The 20,866-nt window shown below is 38.0% G+C and overlaps 1 protein-coding gene across 1 annotated transcript; it reads right to left on the bottom strand.

Moving 5' to 3' along the window:
* Nucleotides 1-437: 437 nt before the first annotated feature.
* LOC6038198 (cytochrome P450 307a1) lies at nucleotides 438-13,879 on the bottom strand. Its single transcript, XM_038261842.1, has 2 exons — nucleotides 13,097-13,879; nucleotides 438-2,048 (listed from the first exon to the last, which is right to left on the bottom strand). The coding sequence occupies exons 1-2, from the start codon at nucleotides 13,545-13,547 to the stop codon at nucleotides 790-792; spliced, it is 1,710 nt and encodes a 569-aa protein (XP_038117770.1). The 5' UTR covers nucleotides 13,548-13,879; the 3' UTR covers nucleotides 438-789.
* Between the last annotated feature and the right edge of the window lie 6,987 nt (nucleotides 13,880-20,866).

The raw sequence follows: 20,866 nt of genomic DNA, 5'->3' as shown, positions 1-20,866 counted from the left end.
TGGGATTTTCAGCCAAAATGCTTCAACTTTTAATTTTTTCCACCATCTTTTCGCTTCGTTAGGGTGGTACCGCAAGGTGGTCCTTCGTGTTTGTTTGTGTGTGTGAGTGTGTAAATTCAGTCTTAGCTCGCGCCGTCCGCCATTTTGCTGGAGCTTTTGTGTTGGCTTACACGCTTAACGTTTTTTTCCGTTTTCTTTTTTCGCTAGAGATAAATGCACTTTTTTTCTTTGAAAAAAAAATCTAATAACCTTACTTCCTAGAGAGTCGAGGGGTGCGAGAATTGTTCAGTGCGCAAAAATGTCACTTTCTTATCCCGAATCTTCTGCGCCAAGCCTACTGCCTATTACTTGCTACTACGCGATATGTTTTATAAAAACGAAATATTCAGTTCAATTATCCACACGTGTTTTTGTTTTTCGGGGTTTGCGCCGCCATCTTGTTTTTTTATGTCATTGCTTTGCTGGTTTGAGTTTGTTTGTCCCGGTTGGGGAGCGTTGGAGCGTTCTCTACAAACTAGATAACATTACGGGGTGGGGGAGGGGTAAAATACTCGATTTTTCTTTTTTGAGAATTATGCTACGCGGGGGGATCCTAACACGGAATCGTGTGGGGAAAGGGGGGGGTGCTTTAAGTGCATCACTCGTTTCTAAGGGTGAGAAAATGTGTCTTACACGGCTAGTAAGGATAATTTTTCGAAAATACTAATTAGAATAGACTGCGGGGGTGGGGAAATAATTTAGAGACTATTTACAACAGGGCAGCGCCTACTGCGCGCGTGGGGTGCGTTCTCAGGCTGTTTTGACAGTTCGCTGCGTGAACGCGATCGGGTAGGTGTCGGGCGGGACGGCTACGCACGCGGGGTACATTTTGATCGCGGCCGGATCGTTCGAGTGAACGTTGTACTTTTGCAAGATGTTGGCCAGGATGATGAAGCTGAAGCCCCGGACCAGGTTCTGGCCGATGCACGTCCGCTTGCCGATGCTGAAGGGCAGGAAGTGGGGGATGTTCTTCTTGACGCGCAGAATTTGCTTCTGGTTTTCGTTGGAGGCGTCAATGTTGTTGCTCTTGATGATACTGGTGAGGTCCTGGGTGGCCGTCGGAGAGTCGACCAGGTCCGTCCGGATCTGGGCCAGAGTGGCACTCTCGATGAACCGTTTCGGGTTGAAGCGCTTCGGTTCTTCCCAGTACTTTTCGTTGGTGTTCAGATCGTAGTTGTTGATGAACACGATCGTGCCCTTGGTCACGCCGTAGCCGGCAATGCAGGTATCTTCGGTGGCCACGTGGGGTACGATCGGGGACGACGAGTACCGGAGCACTTCAAAGATGGTGGCCACGGTGTAAGGCATGCTCTCCGTGTCGTACAGAGTTACGTTCCGTTGACCTCCCTCCGTCACGTGATCGATCTCCTGCTGGATGTTATCTCCAATTTCCGGATGTTTCGCGATATAACCCAGCGCCAGCATGACCAAATTTCCAATGGCCGAATGACCTCCAATGAAATCTTCCAGCATGTACATGATCGTATCTCTCGTAACGCACGGATCCTCCCTCAAACTCTTCAGCAGCGCATCCGTAAAGTCCCGCTCCGGCTCGTCCTCTCCAAAGTTCTGCTCGCGCTCGTTGACGATCCGCTCCAGAATGAAATCCCGAATGTCCGCCGACCAACGGCTCAGCTTGTTCATGTGCTTGTGGTAAAACGGCGCCAACCAGGGCAAAAAGTCCACCGCGTAGCCCTGGTTAATCTCCCAGAAGATCTCGTCAAAGTTCCGCACCATCTGCTGGAACCCGGCGTCGTTGTAGTCGAACCGCACCGAGCACATGTACTCGCTGAACATGTTCGCGCAGGCCTGCATGATCAGCGGCTTGATCTTAAAGTCCCGCCCCGGCACCACGACCTCGTCCAGCTGGTCCATGAACTGGTGCATCTCGGCCACCCCGACCTCGCTCATCTTCTGGTAGTAGCTCGAAGCGTCACTCGGCGAGCAGTGCTTCCGGGCCAGGTTGCGACGCTTCTGCTGCAGCGACGACCAATCGCACAAAGCAAGCGCTGAAAAGAAAGGCGAAATTAGTCTCATCCAAGTAGGCTTTGGGTAAAATCAGTGATTCCGTTTCGTTGATTGTCAAAAAAAGATTCGAAATTTATCCCCATTCCCGCTGTTTGCTTTAAACGTGGAACTGTCATTGTACACGCAAAATTGTAAACACTCAAACCTCAAAAAGTTAAGTGGTCAAAAATCTAAATTAAACTCTCACATTCGCTAGTCTGTGGCGTTCCATCCTTACGGGACGCCCTTGGGACTCCAATTGCAATCGATTGCCGCGGCGGAGTCATATTCTGCGTACCGTAACCGGCACGTTTCGCGTCTCAAGGGCAATTTGGCTTTAATTCTGCATTCCCGTTTGTCCCTCCACGCGCTCTTCCTCCTTCAACCTCGTGGAGCGGATTTATTTCAGGCGCGTGTTGTAAATAACTTGTTGACTAGCAAAATGTTTGATATTTTTTTCTTGCTTTTATTTTTTTAATTTTTGAAACGATTAAAAAAATCAGAAAATAACCAACATCCCCTAAAACATGCTCCTCAATGGCCTACTACTCACGTGCCAGACATCATTACCCCCCGACTGCTTCGATCCACCCAACTCAAAAAAAAACATTCGACCTTCCAAAGCCCGTGTTCGCGACCACACCACGCGAAATCGCAAACCACCCGCGCACACGCCTCAAAAACCCGCCGATAAAAAATTCAACCCAAATCGAAACCCCGATATTCAAATGAGCAACGAAAAAAAAATTTCGTACAAATTTGACGGTCAAGATCGCGGCAAGCCTTGGCCGACTACGACACGAGACGACTCGCCGTCGATCTAGTAGGCCTACCACGACGACGTCGTGTGACGTCACCGATTGCGGAAGCGCCTGCTCTGCGTGTCATCGATCGCCGGCACGGCAGACCTCACCCGAAGGTTGACAGTTACATAAAACATCGCGCGACGCGGCCTACTGCGAGCGCGGGGGTGCGATAACCGGTTGGGTTCTGTTTGTTTTTGTTTGGGTTTTTTTCCCCCGTCTTCTTCTTCTTCTTCTTTGGGTCAAGCAGACTCGTTAATCGGTCATATGCAGATTCGATGATTTTTATGGCCGAACGCGTCGCGTCGCGACGCCGTTCAACGGACGCTCAGCTGTCACCGGCCAGCTGTCAGTGACCGGTTCTTGGCCGAGGATGTGCACGCGGAACGAATGCGTTATGCAATTGTGAGCGGGTTCGGATGACACCATCGTCGCTGTGACCGGAAGTCGCGCGACTTGTGGACGCGTGTTCGCCCTTGCGATTGTCAACCTTGACATTTGGACGTTTTCTGCGTTTACGACGCAATTTCAATATTTATTAAACCGCGACCTTCCGCAAATGGATGGCTATTTTTGGCTTCGAGTGGTAAATAAATTTGTTCGGTAATCGATCCAAGTAGGCCGCCCGCGAGCTGCGCTCGCTTGCGTTGAAGTCCCGCAGCCTCCTGCGATGTTATTTTTTTTCTATTTCGGACGATGATAAAATGCATTGCGGTGCGGCATTCTTCCAGTTTCAACATAATTAACTCGCGTGGAATTTGCTCATTATGGAAATCGAAACCCCTTTAAATTACCCACCACAAACCAGAATTCGGAATCAGCTGAAACAAGAGCATCCATACATAAACATGATTATGATAATCAGTTCTTCCTTCCCCCAAACAACTCTTCCGAATTTTGAAAACAAGAGGAAAAAAAAATCATTAATACCTTCTTCCTACTATTAATATGATAATCCCGACAAAAAAAAAACCCGCGTGAAGAGCCCACCAATTAAAAACAAGCCCCTAACTCGAGCGAGCGATCTTGATCTTGCCAGACACCACTCCGTCTCGCTCGCTCTCACTCGCACTCACTCACTCACAACATCAACAATGCGAGCCTCCTCCTCTAATGTAAACAAAATTAACGGCTTATTTCTTCGCGCCTGAGGAAATGTAGGTTATCTTTAGGAGCTGCAGCATTTTTTTTTTTTTGTATTCTTCTTGATTTTATTTCGTCCATTTAACTCGCTTATGAATTTTTCATTCATTCTCACTCACTCACGCGTGATCGGGAGGGGTGAGTGATGAGCGTAGTAGGTGTAGTAAAATCAGCAGCAGGCCGTGACGGCCGTGCATGACAGTTCGCGCAGCGAGAAGGGGAAGGCGGTGAGGTGGCCTACTATGATAATGATATTATGATGTGAAAGCGTTCTTTTTTGACAATCAAAGAAACGATAGTTGGTGAGATTTCAATTGGACAGAAATGTATTTTTCTTGATGTTTTATCTAGGATGTTTACTATCTTAAATTTTTAAATCGTTTTATTCTGGACAAACATTTCAATTTAACGATATGTCAAATTCATTTCCGAGTATTTTGTTTACCTTTTTCATTTCCTTCCCCGTGAGAAACTGGAGCTCCAAGGTAGAGAACCTTACTCTGATAAAAAGTTTGATTATCAGGATATCGTGGTCAAATTAAATTAAAATTACAAATTTAGACTAATATTTTCAAATAATAATAAAAAAAGCAAAAAATTAATCTCTTCATCTTCATATTATAAAACCAGTAAAAATAAATCAATATTCCTCTTAGCTTTCAAACATTCAAATCATTATTTCTTCAATATATCTGTATTTTTTAAACTATCAAGATCTCACGTCATAATTTATTTGGATCTTTTAATCATCCAAATTTCGAAAAACAAAAATCGTATTAATTCTAATCTGTTACATTTTCATGTCTTCATGTGTACATATCAGAATTCAAATATTCAAGTTATTAAAGTTTTAGAGTAGAGTTTTTAAAGTAGTTTAGAGCATCCTTAAACAACTTTAAATTATCAAATCAAATCTTTAAATTTGAAATTGAAATTTAAATTTGAAAAAAGATCACCAAATCTTCGATCAATCATCCAATCCTCTATGTCATTAAAACAATAATTCTTCAAATCATGAAATCGTCAAATAAAATCATCAAATTTCCAATCTTGAATTTTACCTCAATTTAGGCTAGTACAAATATTGTTTAATCTTTCTAAGCCTAAATAAAAACAAAAAAAGTAAAAAAATAGAGACCAAAAAAAATTATTGCCTAAAATTTAAGTTTAAATAGAAAAAGTATTTTGGTACACCCAGAACTGGACATCGGCAAACGAGAGGATAAAGAGCACGGTTCGGTAGTAAAATGGTACCATGTGCGGACTGAGAGGATAAATCCCGAAATTACCGAGAGTACTTTACTCATGGATTCATCTTCAAAAAAAGTTCATCTATCAAAAAAAAGTACCGGTACCGAGTCTCGAACCAAAGACCTTCGGCATATTGAACCGTGCCTTTGCCGTATGGGCCACCATGGTTCGGTGACAAAGTGGCGGTCATTTGTCCATATAAGCCACTCAATAGGATGAACACGCGAGAGGACTATACTCTCGCAAAATAGCACTTTCCTCACGTTTCTTTTCGTGAGGACTATCCCCTCGTTCTTTAACTTTGGGTGTACCACAGATCGGTACAAAAAGGAAAAGGTGAGGGAAAAAAATGGTAGCATAAATGTTATGATATTTTATGATATTTTTTGTCCCGAAATTTCAAAAAACAAGCATAAAATTTGAATTTTTTGTTCATTTCAAAAATTAACAAACACGAGTTTATTAATATATTTTCATTTTCAAAAGATTTACATTTTTTGCTGATCGGTGGTCCTAGAACATTCAAAATTCAACATTCGTAACATGATTTTAATAAAAATCTTTTATTTGATAAAAAAGCAATAATTTTGAATGAAATTAAGAATATATGTTTAAACAAATTTATACACTTTACGCATTATTTAAAAATAACTGACATAAAATTTGTCTACAGTCTCACATAACATATTTGTTACTGTGCCTTCAAAACTTCAACCTTCCAATTTTCAGATTTCATGTCTGTTACACAGAAAAAAGAATCAATTCCCGGAATCGTGAATTTTGTTCACGAATGTGAAAACCACGAAGGATTTTATTCATGAGTATGGTGCGTTTGAGCTATAAACGAAAATATATTCCTTCGTAGTTCTCAAATTCATGAACAAAATTCACGATTTAAATTTTTTGAAACTTTCTTCAAATTCAGTCTTCAGATAATAAAATCCACAAATCATAAAAATATACGTTCTCAGATTTTCTTTCTTTATAGCTTCATGTTTTTAACTCTACAAGTCTCTTCAGATCTTCAGGTACCGTAAACCGGGGTGACTTTGATAGGATTTCGTTTTGTTTTTAGAATATTTTCCAACAGGTAAGGTTTTTCTCAAGATTGTTATTTTTAAAACATGTACTGGGGTAGACTACACAAAGTCCATGCACTATTTCGGAATATAAGTTTTTTCAATAATGTTTAAAAAAATAGTTACGTTAAAAATTCTTAGTTTTAATTCCGGGGTGACTTTGATAGTCATAGTTTTTCTTGTCAAAATCATATTTAAGATGTTCAAACTTTATTTGTACCCTAAATGTACCATCACTAAAGTACCTGATATAGTTTAAAAAAAAAAACAATGTTTATATTTAGTTAACTAAGTGTATAAGCTTTTAAGCAAAACACATATAAATTTAAGGTAAAATTGTTAAAAAGTCAAAATTTCGCCTAAAATTTGTTAAAATTGGTTTTGTTTATAAAATTATCGATTGATTTTGCATTTTTTACAGAATTTGAAGCACGAATCACAAGTTTTCACATTTTAGATGAAATTAATTTAACTGAAATTGCTTATAAATTTGGAGATTTTTTTCAAATGGTGTTTCAAAAACATATATTATTTATTATTTACAAATTTATTTAACCTTCTCCTAGTGGAAAATTGTCCAAGGAATCCGAAAATGCATTCCGTTTTTCGATTAAAAATCATGTTCATTGAGAAAATCATGACACTTTGAGAAGTTTAAAATAATGACTTTCATCAACATTTTCTTAACTATAGTTAACTAACTATTTAAACTTGTTAAAATTTTATGAAAAGTTCTTCTTGAGATACTTTGAACACTTCTCGAGTATATCGGACAATCGAGTTAAGCTTGCTTCCACAGATTTCATCATGCTTTCGCGGTGACACGCTTCAAAGTCAATAACTTTTCCACCTTCTTTCCATTCATCGCCGTTTTACCGCCCTTTTTGCGCCCAAGACCAAACAATTAAACGCTAGTGACCCGGCCCCGTCAGCACCTTAACAAAACGGTTTCTCACCTCACGCCACACACCAGTTGGCAACAACTACATTGTAGCATACGGTAGCGAATTCAATCAACACATCAAAATCAGCCGAACAACCGAAACAGGAACAAGAACAGAGCGCGCAACAATCGAAGCAACCCGCGCGCCGCCGTCGTCATCGACAGGTGCCAAGAATTCCTTCTTCTTTCTCTTCTCTTTTTCTTGTTCGGTAGAACAACACCCGCTTGCTGTGCGGGGTGTGTAATTAAAATCGGAACAATGTGCAGTAATTGCACTTTTCTCACACCTACACCCACAAACGTACGTATTTCGCCTTCTTTCTCTTTTGCTCTCGCGATCGGGCGCGATCACGATCGCGCGAGAGCGAGAGATTTTCCGTTTCTCTTCCGTTCGCTTCGCGAACGCCGCAACGAAGAACGGTTCAATTGACGTGTGTGAATGTGTGTGTTTGGTTGATAAATTTCTCGCTGGAAATTTAGATGGAAAAAAAACTCGTACTAACATCGCAAATCCGCGCAGCTCCTCTAAAAATAGCCATCTTGACGAAAGAAGCCAAAGAGCAGAAAAACAACTTCACTTTCGCTTTCGCGCCGCCAAAAGACCTCCACTGCGGGCGCATTGCCGGCGCAGCATGCGCTGACAGTTTGGGACCACATGCGCGCGCCCGATCATGTCATGGCATGCTTGAGCTAAAGAAAAAACACACAACAATCCCAGTGAGAGACTTTCCTTTCGTCATCGATCGATCATCGGGTGAGCGTGCGCTCGCGCGCGGTGAAATGCAAATTTCTTCTTTCCTGCGTTTTTTTCCTCTTCTTTTTTTCGGACGAATCTGTGTCACTAATATAAATCACTAGTTAAGGGGATGGGCGCGAAAAAAAAAGCGCACTCTTCCAGCTAAGAGCGGAGATGATGATGGAGCGTCGTCGTCGTCGTCACACGAATTGCGTTTCTGGGCCATGCTTCCGCGGGAGAAAGTGAAACTACGGCGGCGGTTTGCCGGTATGTTTGGACCCTCAGCATGACCGACGGCGAAGGCTTTAATTTTGCGAGCAAGAAAGGCTTCGTCGTAGCACGAGGTTCGTTCGTGCGCGCGCGCGGAAAGTGATTTGAATTTGGGGTGGGTGCATTCACGTGAGTGAGGGTTGACCCAGTTGGGAGCATAAGAGGGACGTTGAGAAGCAGTAGGCTTTGAAAGTTTTGAGGTAATATTTATGGAGTTTTTTTTATACAGTCCTGACTCGATTTTTCGAAGGCCTTGGCAAAATTTCTCTTCGGATAATCGAATTACGAAAAAAAAATAGTTTATTCGTTGTCTTATTTTTTATTTTTGACCTTGAGATTGTCTCCTAAACAACTCCAAAATTATTTAGAACATTTAAATCTAAGATGGCGTCCAAAATGGCGATTACGAAATACTGTAAAAATGCATATTTGGTAATTTTTAAATCTTTCAAATTTGATTGGGGTCGCAGAACTCGAATTCGGTGTTAAAAAAAGAAAAAGAAAAAACACAAAAAAAAAAAACATTTGGATAATCGATCGGACTGTACTACCAAAAATCTTTCACAGTCATTCCGACACCTTCAAACTTGGAATAATGTTGTGGTAATTTGCAAATAAGATGCATAGAAAAACTTTTCATAAAATTTAAAATAACTCTTTTTACACTTTTTTATTTCATTCATGGGCAAACAGTGTTCTTGTGTCACATCAAAACTGTCAGATCCAGACTGTCAAACCCAAGAACAAAGAAAACCATCTTGGTTTTTGACGTAGGTGCACACAAATCAGTAAAAAAAATGTTTGAAAGTTATGATGATGTAATATTACCTCAATTTAGACTGAAAAAAAGACATTACAACAGAAAAGCAGTAAATTTTCATTTTTTCTATAGTTTAAAAATCACACAGTTTTTCTAACAGAAAAGATATACTCAATCCCAGAAGTAACCATTTGAAACATTTTTTTTATTGTTTTAATAACTGGTTTTGATCTGCACAGAAAAAAAATCATGGTAATATTACATCTGGGAAGGGGTACATCTTTTATGTCAGAAAAAAGGTGTAATTTTACCTCTGAAATTGTGTAATTTTACCACTTTTCTGGTGTAGTGTCACTTTTTCAGTCTAAATTGAGGTAAAATTACATCATAAAAGAGATAATATTCAACCTTCCAAAATTACAGCTTCCAAATTTACATTATTTTTTACTGTGTGATCTTGTAATTTCATATTAATTTTTTGCCCTATCGAGGCACAGAACCATCCGAAAAAGTTTGCAACGAAATAATGTAGTTCGATTTATTGAATTTTATTCAAAACGTATTAAAGATATTATTTTTTGAGTTTCACGTTATTAAAAAAATGCCATATTTGTCAAAGTGCCCTGTTTAGCTTCCATAGTTTACAACCAATTTGACTTGCTTTTCCCCCGAAAAATTGCTATTTATAGCAGTATTGTTTTGGTTGCCTTCTGATTTTTAGGGAAGTTTTAAAAAATGGAGGAGCAGAAACATGAAATCAAATTGGTTTGATAAACAATTGGGTCCTAAAGCTCTACACAGTAAAAAAAGTCATGGTAATATTACATCTGGGAAGGGGTACATCTTTTATGGCACAAAAAATGTGTAATTTTACCTCTGAAAATGTGTAATTATGCCACTTTTCTGCTGTAATGTCACTTTTTCAGTCTAAATTAATGCAAAATAACATCATAAATGAGGTAATATTCAACCTTCCAAAAATTACACCTTCCAAATTTACATTATTTTTTACTGTGTATGTGAATTTTTATGTACAACGGTAAAAAACACGATTGAACTCATTTCTGATCACTTTTTTCCATTTGGATGCAAAAGAAATAATTAACATGACAACATTTTTTCGATGGATCAACTATGGTCCCCTTGGAACGAGCTGTCAAGTAGGACCTTTTCTGGCAAGAAGGGCCACGAAGTTATTTTTTTTGAAATTGATTTAAAAATCCATTTTAAATGCGTTGCGATTGAACAAAGGGTCATTGTACTCATGAAAGTAGGCTTTATCGTTGTGAACAATAATATCACACATTTAAGCTTCATTTTAGGACCCAACTGTCCCAAATTTGCGTATTCCATATTGAATGCTTTTCTACCAAACTTTCATACAAATTATAAACAAAAAAAAAATCAAATTATTCGCTCTACAGCTTTGCCTTGGCGTTCTCGATTGCGAGATTCCTACTCGAAACTAGGTGTCCGAAGGCTTGATTGTTGAGGCAATTGCAAACCTCTTTTTACACCTTAGCTTCCATCCACCCCGGGACTCGAACTGACGACCTTTGGATTGTGAGTCCAACTGCCTACCAGCGAATCCACCGAGGCAGGACCCAGGGAGACGACTCCTACACCTGGACTGAGCTAACGACCTAACACCTCTAGGTTAGACCGGGGCCAACATTTACTTCCCCATCCGACGGAAGGCGTGATCAGACAAATCTCGTCTCAAAATTTGCCACCGGGACCTTCTGGGATCGAACCCAGGCCGACTGGGTGAGAGGCAACCACGCTTACCTCTACACCACGGTCCCGGCAAATTATAAACATTTCAGTCATTTATTTTAAAAAAAGCCTCCTCATAGGTCAAAAACTAAAAATTTTCAAGTAACGTGATTTATGCACGATCCATAAATTTTTTTTTTTTAACTTGAATCATCACAACAAATTTCAACATCCCAGTCAATTAATGAAAATGTACACATTCTTACAATTTCACGCATTTGACTGAAAATAAACGTTGAACAATGTATTTCAAATTACCTCCCAATCTAAATTTATAAGCTTTGCAAAATAAAAAAATCTTGAAATAAAATTTGCGGCCTTATGTGATTTTTAAATTCTTCAATGTAAAGATAAAAAAAAAGTTCGGCATTTCAAATAAATTTGAAAATTTTAGGATACATTATGTAACTAAGCCTTAACGACAAAAACATATCAAAAATTCTAGTGGGACAAATATGCGAAGTGCAAATTGGCTCTTATGTCAGTGAATGGTTGAAATAACATAGTTTTGAAAATATTTAGACAAAATATGCCGCAAAATGATTTGAATGATTGAAAAAATGTTAAAAGTTTGCTTCCAAAAATCTTTATATTCAAAGGTCAACAAGTTATTCGAAATGTTAGCAAAAACTCAAACATTTTTTTGCAATTCCGTCGTGAAACTAATTACTTTTCCTGTCATTCTTGAACGACGAAATAGCCTACTTTTCTATACCAAAAATAACAGAATCGAATAGCAACACTTTTCAAAATAAATGCTGAAAAATTCTACTTTCAGCACTCAAATAGGTGCTGAAAGTTGAACTTTTCAGCACTTGTTTCGAAAAGTAACACTTTTCAACATTTTTTTGATTTAAATGATTTATTGACAAAAAAATGAAAATTTGACATAAAATTTCACTCAGTGTGTGTTTTTTGGAATTGCAAAAAATGTTGTATGGAACTCGTTGAAAAACTTGATTTTTCAGCACTCTTCGTATTTATCCAGCTTGGTGAACCTAGTTGGATAAATGTACGACTCGTGCTGAAAAAATCCTCTTTTTGCAACCTGTTGCATAAACTACTATTTGCAATCCCGCTGTGAAACTGTCAACTTTTCCTGCCCTTCTGGAGAAACGAAACGGCCTACTGTTAACTACCAAAAATAACAGATTTGAAAATCGATACCTTTTAATACCAGTGCCGTAAAGTCCAGCTTTTCAGCACTGAAATGGGTGCTGAAAAGTTTCATTTTGGAACAATTATTGTAATTAACTAAGATTTTACGAAAAGTAAGAAAAATAGAAAAAACATACTAAAAATTCAGGGTTATTTTGTCACCAATTTCTAGACTAAATTTGATTACACAAAGATGCTTTGGTAAAATTTGGGGTTAGCCCAATACAAAAGATTAATTAGTTCGACTCCATAAACCTCAGACTTCAAATCGAAAAACTATTAAGAGTGAAGTTTGAAGAGCCTAAATGAGAAAATATTAAAAGCTAGGTTTTCCTACGGGAAATATTCTCACAATGCAAGAAATGAAAAAAAAAAACAAAAAATCTCTCCTTCAGACTTGATTATCAAAAAAAAATGCTCAGTGATTTTCGATTGAAAATTCAACTATTTGCTTCTAGAAATGACTTTTATTTCTACCCATATCTTCGATATTTTCAAAAACTATTTTAAAAAAATTGAACTTTGAAAACAGATTTTGCACCATTCTAAACTTAAGAAAGAAAATGCCTTGCTTAGGCTCCTGAAGCATGAGTTTTTTTATTTTAATTAATTTTTTTTTTCGCGGAAGTTTACGTTGTCGATACATATTTGCCAACGTACCCGAAATTTTTTATGAAAAAACATTTTTTTTTCAAAATGACTTTCTTTGACATCAGGAAAGCATGCATATTAATTCTTCCAAATAAAAAAATACAAAATTAAAAATCTTAACACTCAAATAGTTGAAATTATCAATGCATTAATTTAAATAAAATTCTCAGATATAAGATAAATAAGATTCTCAGATATATAGTTTAAAACAGGAAAAATAAAGATAAAATTCTGGAGCTGCTTTTTAAGGGTCAAATGAACAACATTGTCATTTTTAGATTTTTGGGTGTTTTTTACCGCTGACTCATGGCGGTTTGAAAAGGCAAAAAAGCTAAAATCTAAAAATTTTATTTATTGGACCTTTTAAAAAAATATAGAATTGATTGCCCTGACACATCAATCACTCACAGCCTACTTGATCTTCAAAAAGTTTGTAACCAAACACGAAACGGAATCGTCCCCCCTTCCCAAAATACTCACAATTATTCCGATCCCCTCCAAACAGCTTGTGGAACCGCAAAAAGTCCGGCCGGCCCCCGAAGTAGCGCCCGTTCTGGTTCAGCACCTCCCGGATCAGCTCCAGACTGTTGACCACCAGGCACCGGTTCGTGCCCAGCGTCAGGCTGTACACGTCGCCGTACTTCCGGGCCAGCGCCGTAAAGCCCTCGAACGGGACCTCGTACTTGCCGAGGATGGCCAGACTGCCCAGAATCGGCCACGGCATCGGGCCCGGCGCCTGCGAGAACGTTTCCAACTGATCTTCGCCACCGTGCTGGGGGGTGGCCACCTGCTGCGTGGCCGAGGGCTGCTTCCGCGAGGATCGCACTGTTTGCACTCGCACCTTCCGGTGCCACTCGTACAGGATCTTGAAGTAGCACACCACCGACAGAATGATCGTCAGCACGGCCAGAACCAGTCCCGTGTAGGCCATTTTGCTTTAGGGGTTTAGTCACAGGTTAACTTCACGATCACTTGATCTTCACGTTTTTCTAAAGGAATCGTTTTTTCAGTGCACTTTTTAATAACTAGTCAACAGTTGATCTTACATTTATAACTGGCACAATTTATTTTGTTTTTTTAAGGTAATAAACTTTTCTAAAACTTCAACAACTGATAAAAGATCTCTCAGCGATCAATCCTTGCTCCAACAGAACACTCACTCACACGCACTTGCAACAAAAAGGTTAAACCCAAAAAAAGTAATCTTGAAAAAAAAAAGTCGGGAGAATTCCGAACTCGGAACTTTAATCGCAACGGGCGCGAAAGCTAGGACTGATCGATCCCGATCGGTCGCGATCGTTTAAATAGCACAATTTGAGAGAGAAAGAGCGAGAGCAAACGAAAAAAAAACTTACCGCGAGCGAGCGAAGAGAGCGCAGCAGGCCACGATTTTCCACGATTCTCTGCGAGGGAGGTTCGCCTGCTGCGATCGCCGTCGGTTGCGTGGTCGTGCTGGAAAAAGGATCCATTTTGAGGGAAAATTTGTGGAGAGAAAAGAATTCGGAGAGAGTTTTTCCTGTGTTTTTTTCCCCCGCCGCGATAGAGATGGAGAGTAAGAGCGAGCGAAAAACGAAAATTGCCGAAGTTGGGTTGGTTTCCGATGCTCGTGGCGCCTTACGGAATGGAGCAGCGTGATGCGTTGTGCGAGGGAGATATTTGAGTAACTCGGTAATGTGATTTGGGCTCGAGGGATTGAGCTGGGAGGGAAATGCGTCACCCAGTTGAGGTGAGGTGAGGGAAAAAGGAACGTGCTTCGGGTATCATTTTGATGACGAGCGAACGAAAGAACGCTTATATTTGAGTTTTTGATTTCGTTTATCGTCATCTGCGATGTCACGGGAGGGAGGCTCGGATTTCGAGCAGTTCAGCGTGGACTTAGAACACCGAGTTTGAAACAAGTTTGCCAATAATTTTTAAAAATTTTAGGTTTAAAAAAAAACAATATACAGACATGAACAAAGTTATGAAACCATACAAAATTTACAATATTTCTGAAGTTCAATAAAAAAATGATTTTTTACCTTTAAATCTTACGATTTTTTTTTGGGACAGGATTGTCCAAAGATTTTTAATGGAAATTTAGGCCGATGCTAAATTTCTTTTTTTAAATTTCGAACCAGCCTTAGGCCTATACAAAAATTGCGATTAAAAGCCATAGTTTCAACATTTGCATGGAAACAGTGTTTTAAAATGCGTTTTACACTAGTTCAGATATTTTGCAATCATTAATTACCAAAAATGGAAAATTTATCAAAAACAAAAATTTAAGCGAAAATAAATAATTTTGCTATAATAAACATCGAATATTTTCAAAAATTCAAATGATCTTTAAATCAACCCAAACATGCTAAAAATGGTTCTATACGCAGGGGATTGCTTTTAAAATTGATTTCTTCTGATTCCACATAACTTTTTATTGAAATTTTTAAGTCCTTTGAAATTATTTTTTTTGCATTCTGATTTGTAGCAGCTTTATTGTTTCAAGGAATATTTAGTTTATTGTGCACAAATTTTATTAGAAAATTCTGCAATAACATCTTGCAACACTTCAATTCTTCATTTTGAGTCCTCCAAACAAATTCGCAAAAGCGGGATGAACAAACAAACTTTTTTTTAAGGTTTTTCGAACTGATATCATTTGGAAACGTTTCGATATTTATTTCAGTAGTCAAATAAGAATAGGGTAATTCTCTACCAACTCACACGAAATCGGGAACAGTTGCCCCGACCCCTCTTCGATTTGCGTGAAACTTTGTCCTAAGGGGTAACTTTTGTCCCTGATCACGAATCCGAGGTCCGTTTTTTGATATCTCGTGACGGAGGGGCGGTACGACCCCTTCCATTTTTGAACATGCGAAAAAAGAGGTGTTTTTCAATAATTTGCAGCCAGAAACGGTGATGAGATAGAAATTTGGTGTCAAAGGGACTTTTATGTAAAATTAGACGCCTGATTTGATAGCGTACTCAGAATTCCGAAAAAAACGTATTTTTCATCGAAAAAAAACACTAAAAAAGTTTTAAAAATTTTCCCATTTTCCGTTACTCGACTGTAAAAATTTTTGGAACATGTCATTTTACGGGAAATTTAATGTTCTTTTCGAATCTACATTCACCCAGAAGCGTCATTTTTTCATTTAGAACAAAAATTTTCATTTTAAAATTTCGTGTTTTTCTAACTTTGCAGGGTTATTTTTTAGAGTGTAACAATGTTCAACAAAGTTGTAGAACAGACAATTACACAAATTTTGATATATAGACATTAGGGGTTTGCTTATAAACATCACGAGTTATCGCGATTTTACGAAAAAAAGTTTTGAAAAAGTTGGTCGTCATCGATCATGGCCGTTCATGGTCACCCGCGACAGACACGGACGACGAAACGAAGAAAAACGCAAAAAGTAACTTTTTCAAAACTTTTTTTCGTAAAATCGCGATAACTCGTGTGATGTTTATAAGCAAACCCCTTATGTCTATAAATCAAAAATTTGGTAATTGTCTGCTCTACAACTTTGTAGAACATTGTTACACTCTAAAAAATAACCCTGCAAAGTTAGAAAAAACACGAAATTTTAAAATGAAAAATTTTGTTCTAAATGAAAAAATGACCCTTCTGGGTCAATGTAGATTCAAAAAGTACATTAAATTTCCCATAAAATGACATGTTCCAAAAAATTTTACAGTCAAGTAACGAAAAATGGGAGAATTTTCAAAACTTTTTTAGTGTTTTTTTCGATGAAAAACACGTTTTTTCGGAATTCTGAGTACGCCATCAAATCGGGCATCTAATTTTACATAAAGTCCCTTTGACACCAAATTTCTATCTCATCACCGTTTCAGGCTGCAAATTATTGAAAAACACCTCTTTTTTCGCATGTTCAAAAATGGAAGGGGTCGTACCGCCCCTCCGTCACGAGATATAAAAAAACGGACCTCGGATTCGTGATCAGGGACAAAAGTTACCTCTTAGGACAAAGTTTCACGCAAATCGGAGAGGGGTCGGGGCAACTGCTGTGTGAGTTGGCGGAGAATTACCCAATAATGAATAACGACCAATTTTAAGTCAGCCTTTTGAATTCCTGTGCAGATTATTTTAAATTAATTAAGTAAATTTATGTTATTTCTTTGTTTCTATGCTACTAGACTAGAAAAATTCGAATCGTGGATTTTTTTTTTTCAAATTTTAAATTTTTGTTTTTTTTTTACATGGTCTAAAATTGGGTGCCATCCGTATGCCCAAAAAAATCATTTTGCAACATCTTTTTTTTTATTTTGCTGCTTTTAAATCATTTTTGTCAACACTATTATCATTTAACTGTTTTTTATGCCTCTGCCATCTTTTCAGATTTTCGACCCTATTTTCTAAATTTTAATCAAATTTGACATCAAAAATTTAAAAAAATATGATCCAGAATGACTTTTTGAATTTTTTAAAACTTTGAATGAATTGTTATTGTTAAGGGTATAAAATTTCAAGAAATTTTTTGGTGATTAAAAATTATGGGCTAATTGGGCAACACTGCAAAAAATCAAAATTATCTGTTATAATTTATCTCTGAATGGCCATATCTCAGCAATCAAAGGTCGTATCAACATCATAGTTCGAATAAGCTAAATGTAGAGAATTTTCTCAGCCTTTCAAAATGTTTTTTTTTTTCAAATCTGAGCAAAAAAAAACTCTATTTGAAAAATATTAAAAAGGCCGGCACTTTTTCAAAAAGTAACCTAAATTGGTTAGAATTTTGAAACAGTATACACAGAAAAAATGATGGTAATATTCATCAGGAAATGTCAGATTTTGTGTCAAAAATAAAGATTATTTTTGCCCTAGAAAATGATGAATTTTCATCACTTTTTGATGAATATTCATCAGGTTCACAACTCCAAAATTTTAATGAAAATTAAAGTTTAATCAACTTAAAACCATTTAAAATGCATTTTCCCGCGTTTATAATCATATTTAGCATGTTTGAACTCCTTTAAAAATATTTACATTTTTCATGAAATACCAATGTACAGTGCCTTTTTAAACACTTTTTTCATCCAAATGGCTTGTAATTGCATTCATCAAAATACCTTTTGATTCCCAATTAAATTTAACAATTTTGTTGAAGTTCTTTAAGGTTTTTTTAAATCACTGTTTAAAAAAAATAAACAAAAAACATCAAAGACTTTTGGCCTATTCTGGAATTTTCTGAAAAGCTAACCCCCAAAACATATGAATAAAAAAAAAGTTTATTATAAAAAAAAATCAGCAAAAAAAAAATTCAAAAATATTATTGCGTGTTGAAAGAGTTATCCTTACAACTAATTTAAATGATCCAATCGAAGTTTACTGACTTAATTCCTTTCTACCATCTAAAACAGAACTGATAATTTTTTCCTGAAACACGATCTTTTCCAATTTCTATCAAAACTACGCTGCAACGTTTTCAGCTAAAGTTTGTGAATGCCAGTTTTTTAGCCGAGCTGTGTATTTTTGAAAAAAGCACATAACTTTGAAAATAATGGGAAAAAAACTCTTAATTGTTTTCCGCCAAATATCAGTTTAAGAATAGTAGTTTATTCAACAAGTTGCAAAAAGAGGATATTTTTAGCACGAGTCGTACATTTATCCAACGAGGTTCACCGAGTTGGATAAATACGAAGAGTGCTGAAAAAATCAAGTTTTGCAACGAGTTCCATACAACATTTCTTGCAATTCCAAAAAACACACACTGAGTGAAATTTTATGTCAAATTTTCATATTTTTTTTGTCAATAAATCGTTTAAATCAAAAAAATGTTGAAAAGTGTTACTTTTCGAAACAAATGCTGAAAAGTTCAACTTTTCAGCACCCATTTGAGTGCTGAAAATTGGAACTTTTCAGCATTTTTTTATAAGTGTTGCTATTCGATTTTGTTATTTTTGGTACAGAAAAGTAGGCTATTTCGTCGTTCAAGAATGACAGGAAAAGTAAGTAGTTTCACGACGGAATTGCAAAAAATATTTTTTTAATTCTCATTAAGAGGCATCCATAAACAACGTGAAAAAAAAAATTTTTTTTTGTGTCAATTTTTGATAACAAGTTTGTTGGAAAATGAGAACACTTTTTTAAAAACGGAAATCTGTTTTCTCTGAAAAGTTCTGATCATAACCTATAAATCTGTAAAAGACACATAATCGATCGGAATATTCTTACTCAAGAAGCAGATTTTTTAATAGTTTTATAGCACTGTTGTATGGAAAGCCACCAACTTTATATTGACACCTAAATGAACGAACTGATTCTTTAAAATGGCTTCTTTGGACAAGTGGAATAGAAAGCTAGCATAGCAATTTTGATTAACCCTTACAGTCCGAACGTCTGATGCGAGATACCGAAAAAACATTAAAAATGCTGTATCTTTGGCCTCTTTTGACCAAATAAGTTCGTTTACCCCTCAAAAGAACCGGACAAATCTCTATTTTCAGAATCTACAAAGAAATCCGGAATCGGTCACTTGGCCACGGAGATATTCCGGAACCTAGTGGGGTAGGTTTTTGTCCGGGTATGCAACCCAATCTACAAATCATGATTATTATCATAAATTCTTCAAAAACCATCCCAATTTGCTCCAAGACCTGTTCTGGACATATAAGGCATATTCCTTTGATCCCGGACCATCGGATATGAATTGGCCACCCTTCCGGAACCGACTACACAGGAACGGATGTCGAATTCTACATCAAGTCTAATATGGCTTCCGACATGTCAAACGGCACTAAATTTGGCTCAGGAAATCAAATTAGACATCCTCAGTACGTTCTGGTGCCATTTGGCCACCCTTCCACCAACCCGGAATATCCGTAACATGGTTCCGGTGGACCAATTTCGGTAATTTCACGAGCACGCTTTCCGACATGTCAAACAACACTGATTTTTGCTCAGGAACTCAAATTTGACATCCTCATGACGATTTGGTGCCATTTGGCCACTCTGCCACCAAACCGGAATATCCGTAACATGGTTCCGGTGGACCAATTTCGGTAATTTTACGAGCATACTTTCCGACATGTCAAACAACACTGATTTTTGCTCAGGAACTCAAATTAGACATCCTCAGTACGTTCTGGTGCCATTTGGCCTCCCTTCCACCAACCCGGAATATCCGTAACATGGTTCCGGTGGACCAATTTCGGTAATTTCACGAGCACACTTTTGTCAAACAACACTGATTTTGGCTCAGGAACTCAATCATTACGATCTGGTGCCATTTTGCCACCCTGCCATAACATGTAACATGGTTCCGATGGACCATTTGCGGTAATTTCACAAGTGTACCTTCCGATATGTCAAACAACACTGATTTTTGCCCAGAAACTCAAATTTAACATCCTCAGTACGTTCTGGTGCCATTTGGCCACCCTGCCACCAACCCGGATTGTCCGTAACAAGGTTCTAATGGATCAATTTACGGATACTTTCCGATTTGTCAATTACCGAAATTGGTCCACCGGAACCATTTTTTCCGGATATTCCGGGTTGATGGCAGGGTGGCCAAATGGCACCAGATCGTAATGAGGATGTCAAATTTGAGTTCCTGAGCAAAAAACAGTGTTGTTTAACATATCGGAAAGTACCCTTGTGAAATTACCGAAATTGGTCCATCGGAACCATGTTACGGATATTCCGGGTTGGTGACAGGGTGGCCAAATGGCACCAGATCGTAATGAGGATGTCAAATTTGAGTTCCTGAGCAAAAATCAGTGTTGTTTGACATGTCGGAAAGTGTGCTCGTGAAATTACCGAAATTGGTCCACCGGAACCATGTTACGGATATTCCGGGTTGGTGGCAGGTGGCCAAATGGCACCAGATCGTAATGAGGATGTCAAATTTGAGTTCCTGAGCAAAAATCAGTGTTGTTTGACATGTCGGAAAGTGTGCTCGTGAAATTACCGAAATTGGTCCACCGGAACCATGTTACGGATATTCCGGTTTGGTGGCAGAGTGGCCAAATGGCACCAAATCGTAATGAGGATGTCAAATTTGAGTTCCTGAGCAAAAATCAGTGTTGTTTGACATGTCGGAAAGTGTACTTGTGAAATTACCGAAATTGATCCACCGGAACCATGTTACGGATATTCCGGGTTGATGGCAGGCTGGCCAAATGGCACCAGATCGTAATGAGGATGTCAAATTTGAGTTCTTGAGCCAAAATCAGTGTTGTTTTTACATGTCGGAAAGTGTGCTCGTGAAATTACCGAAATTGGTCCACCGGAACCATGTTACG

This window comes from Culex quinquefasciatus, chromosome 1 (genome assembly GCF_015732765.1).
Source record: "Culex quinquefasciatus strain JHB chromosome 1, VPISU_Cqui_1.0_pri_paternal, whole genome shotgun sequence".
NCBI lineage: Eukaryota > Metazoa > Arthropoda > Insecta > Diptera > Culicidae > Culex > Culex quinquefasciatus.
This window is presented reverse-complemented; position numbering and strand designations above follow the sequence as displayed.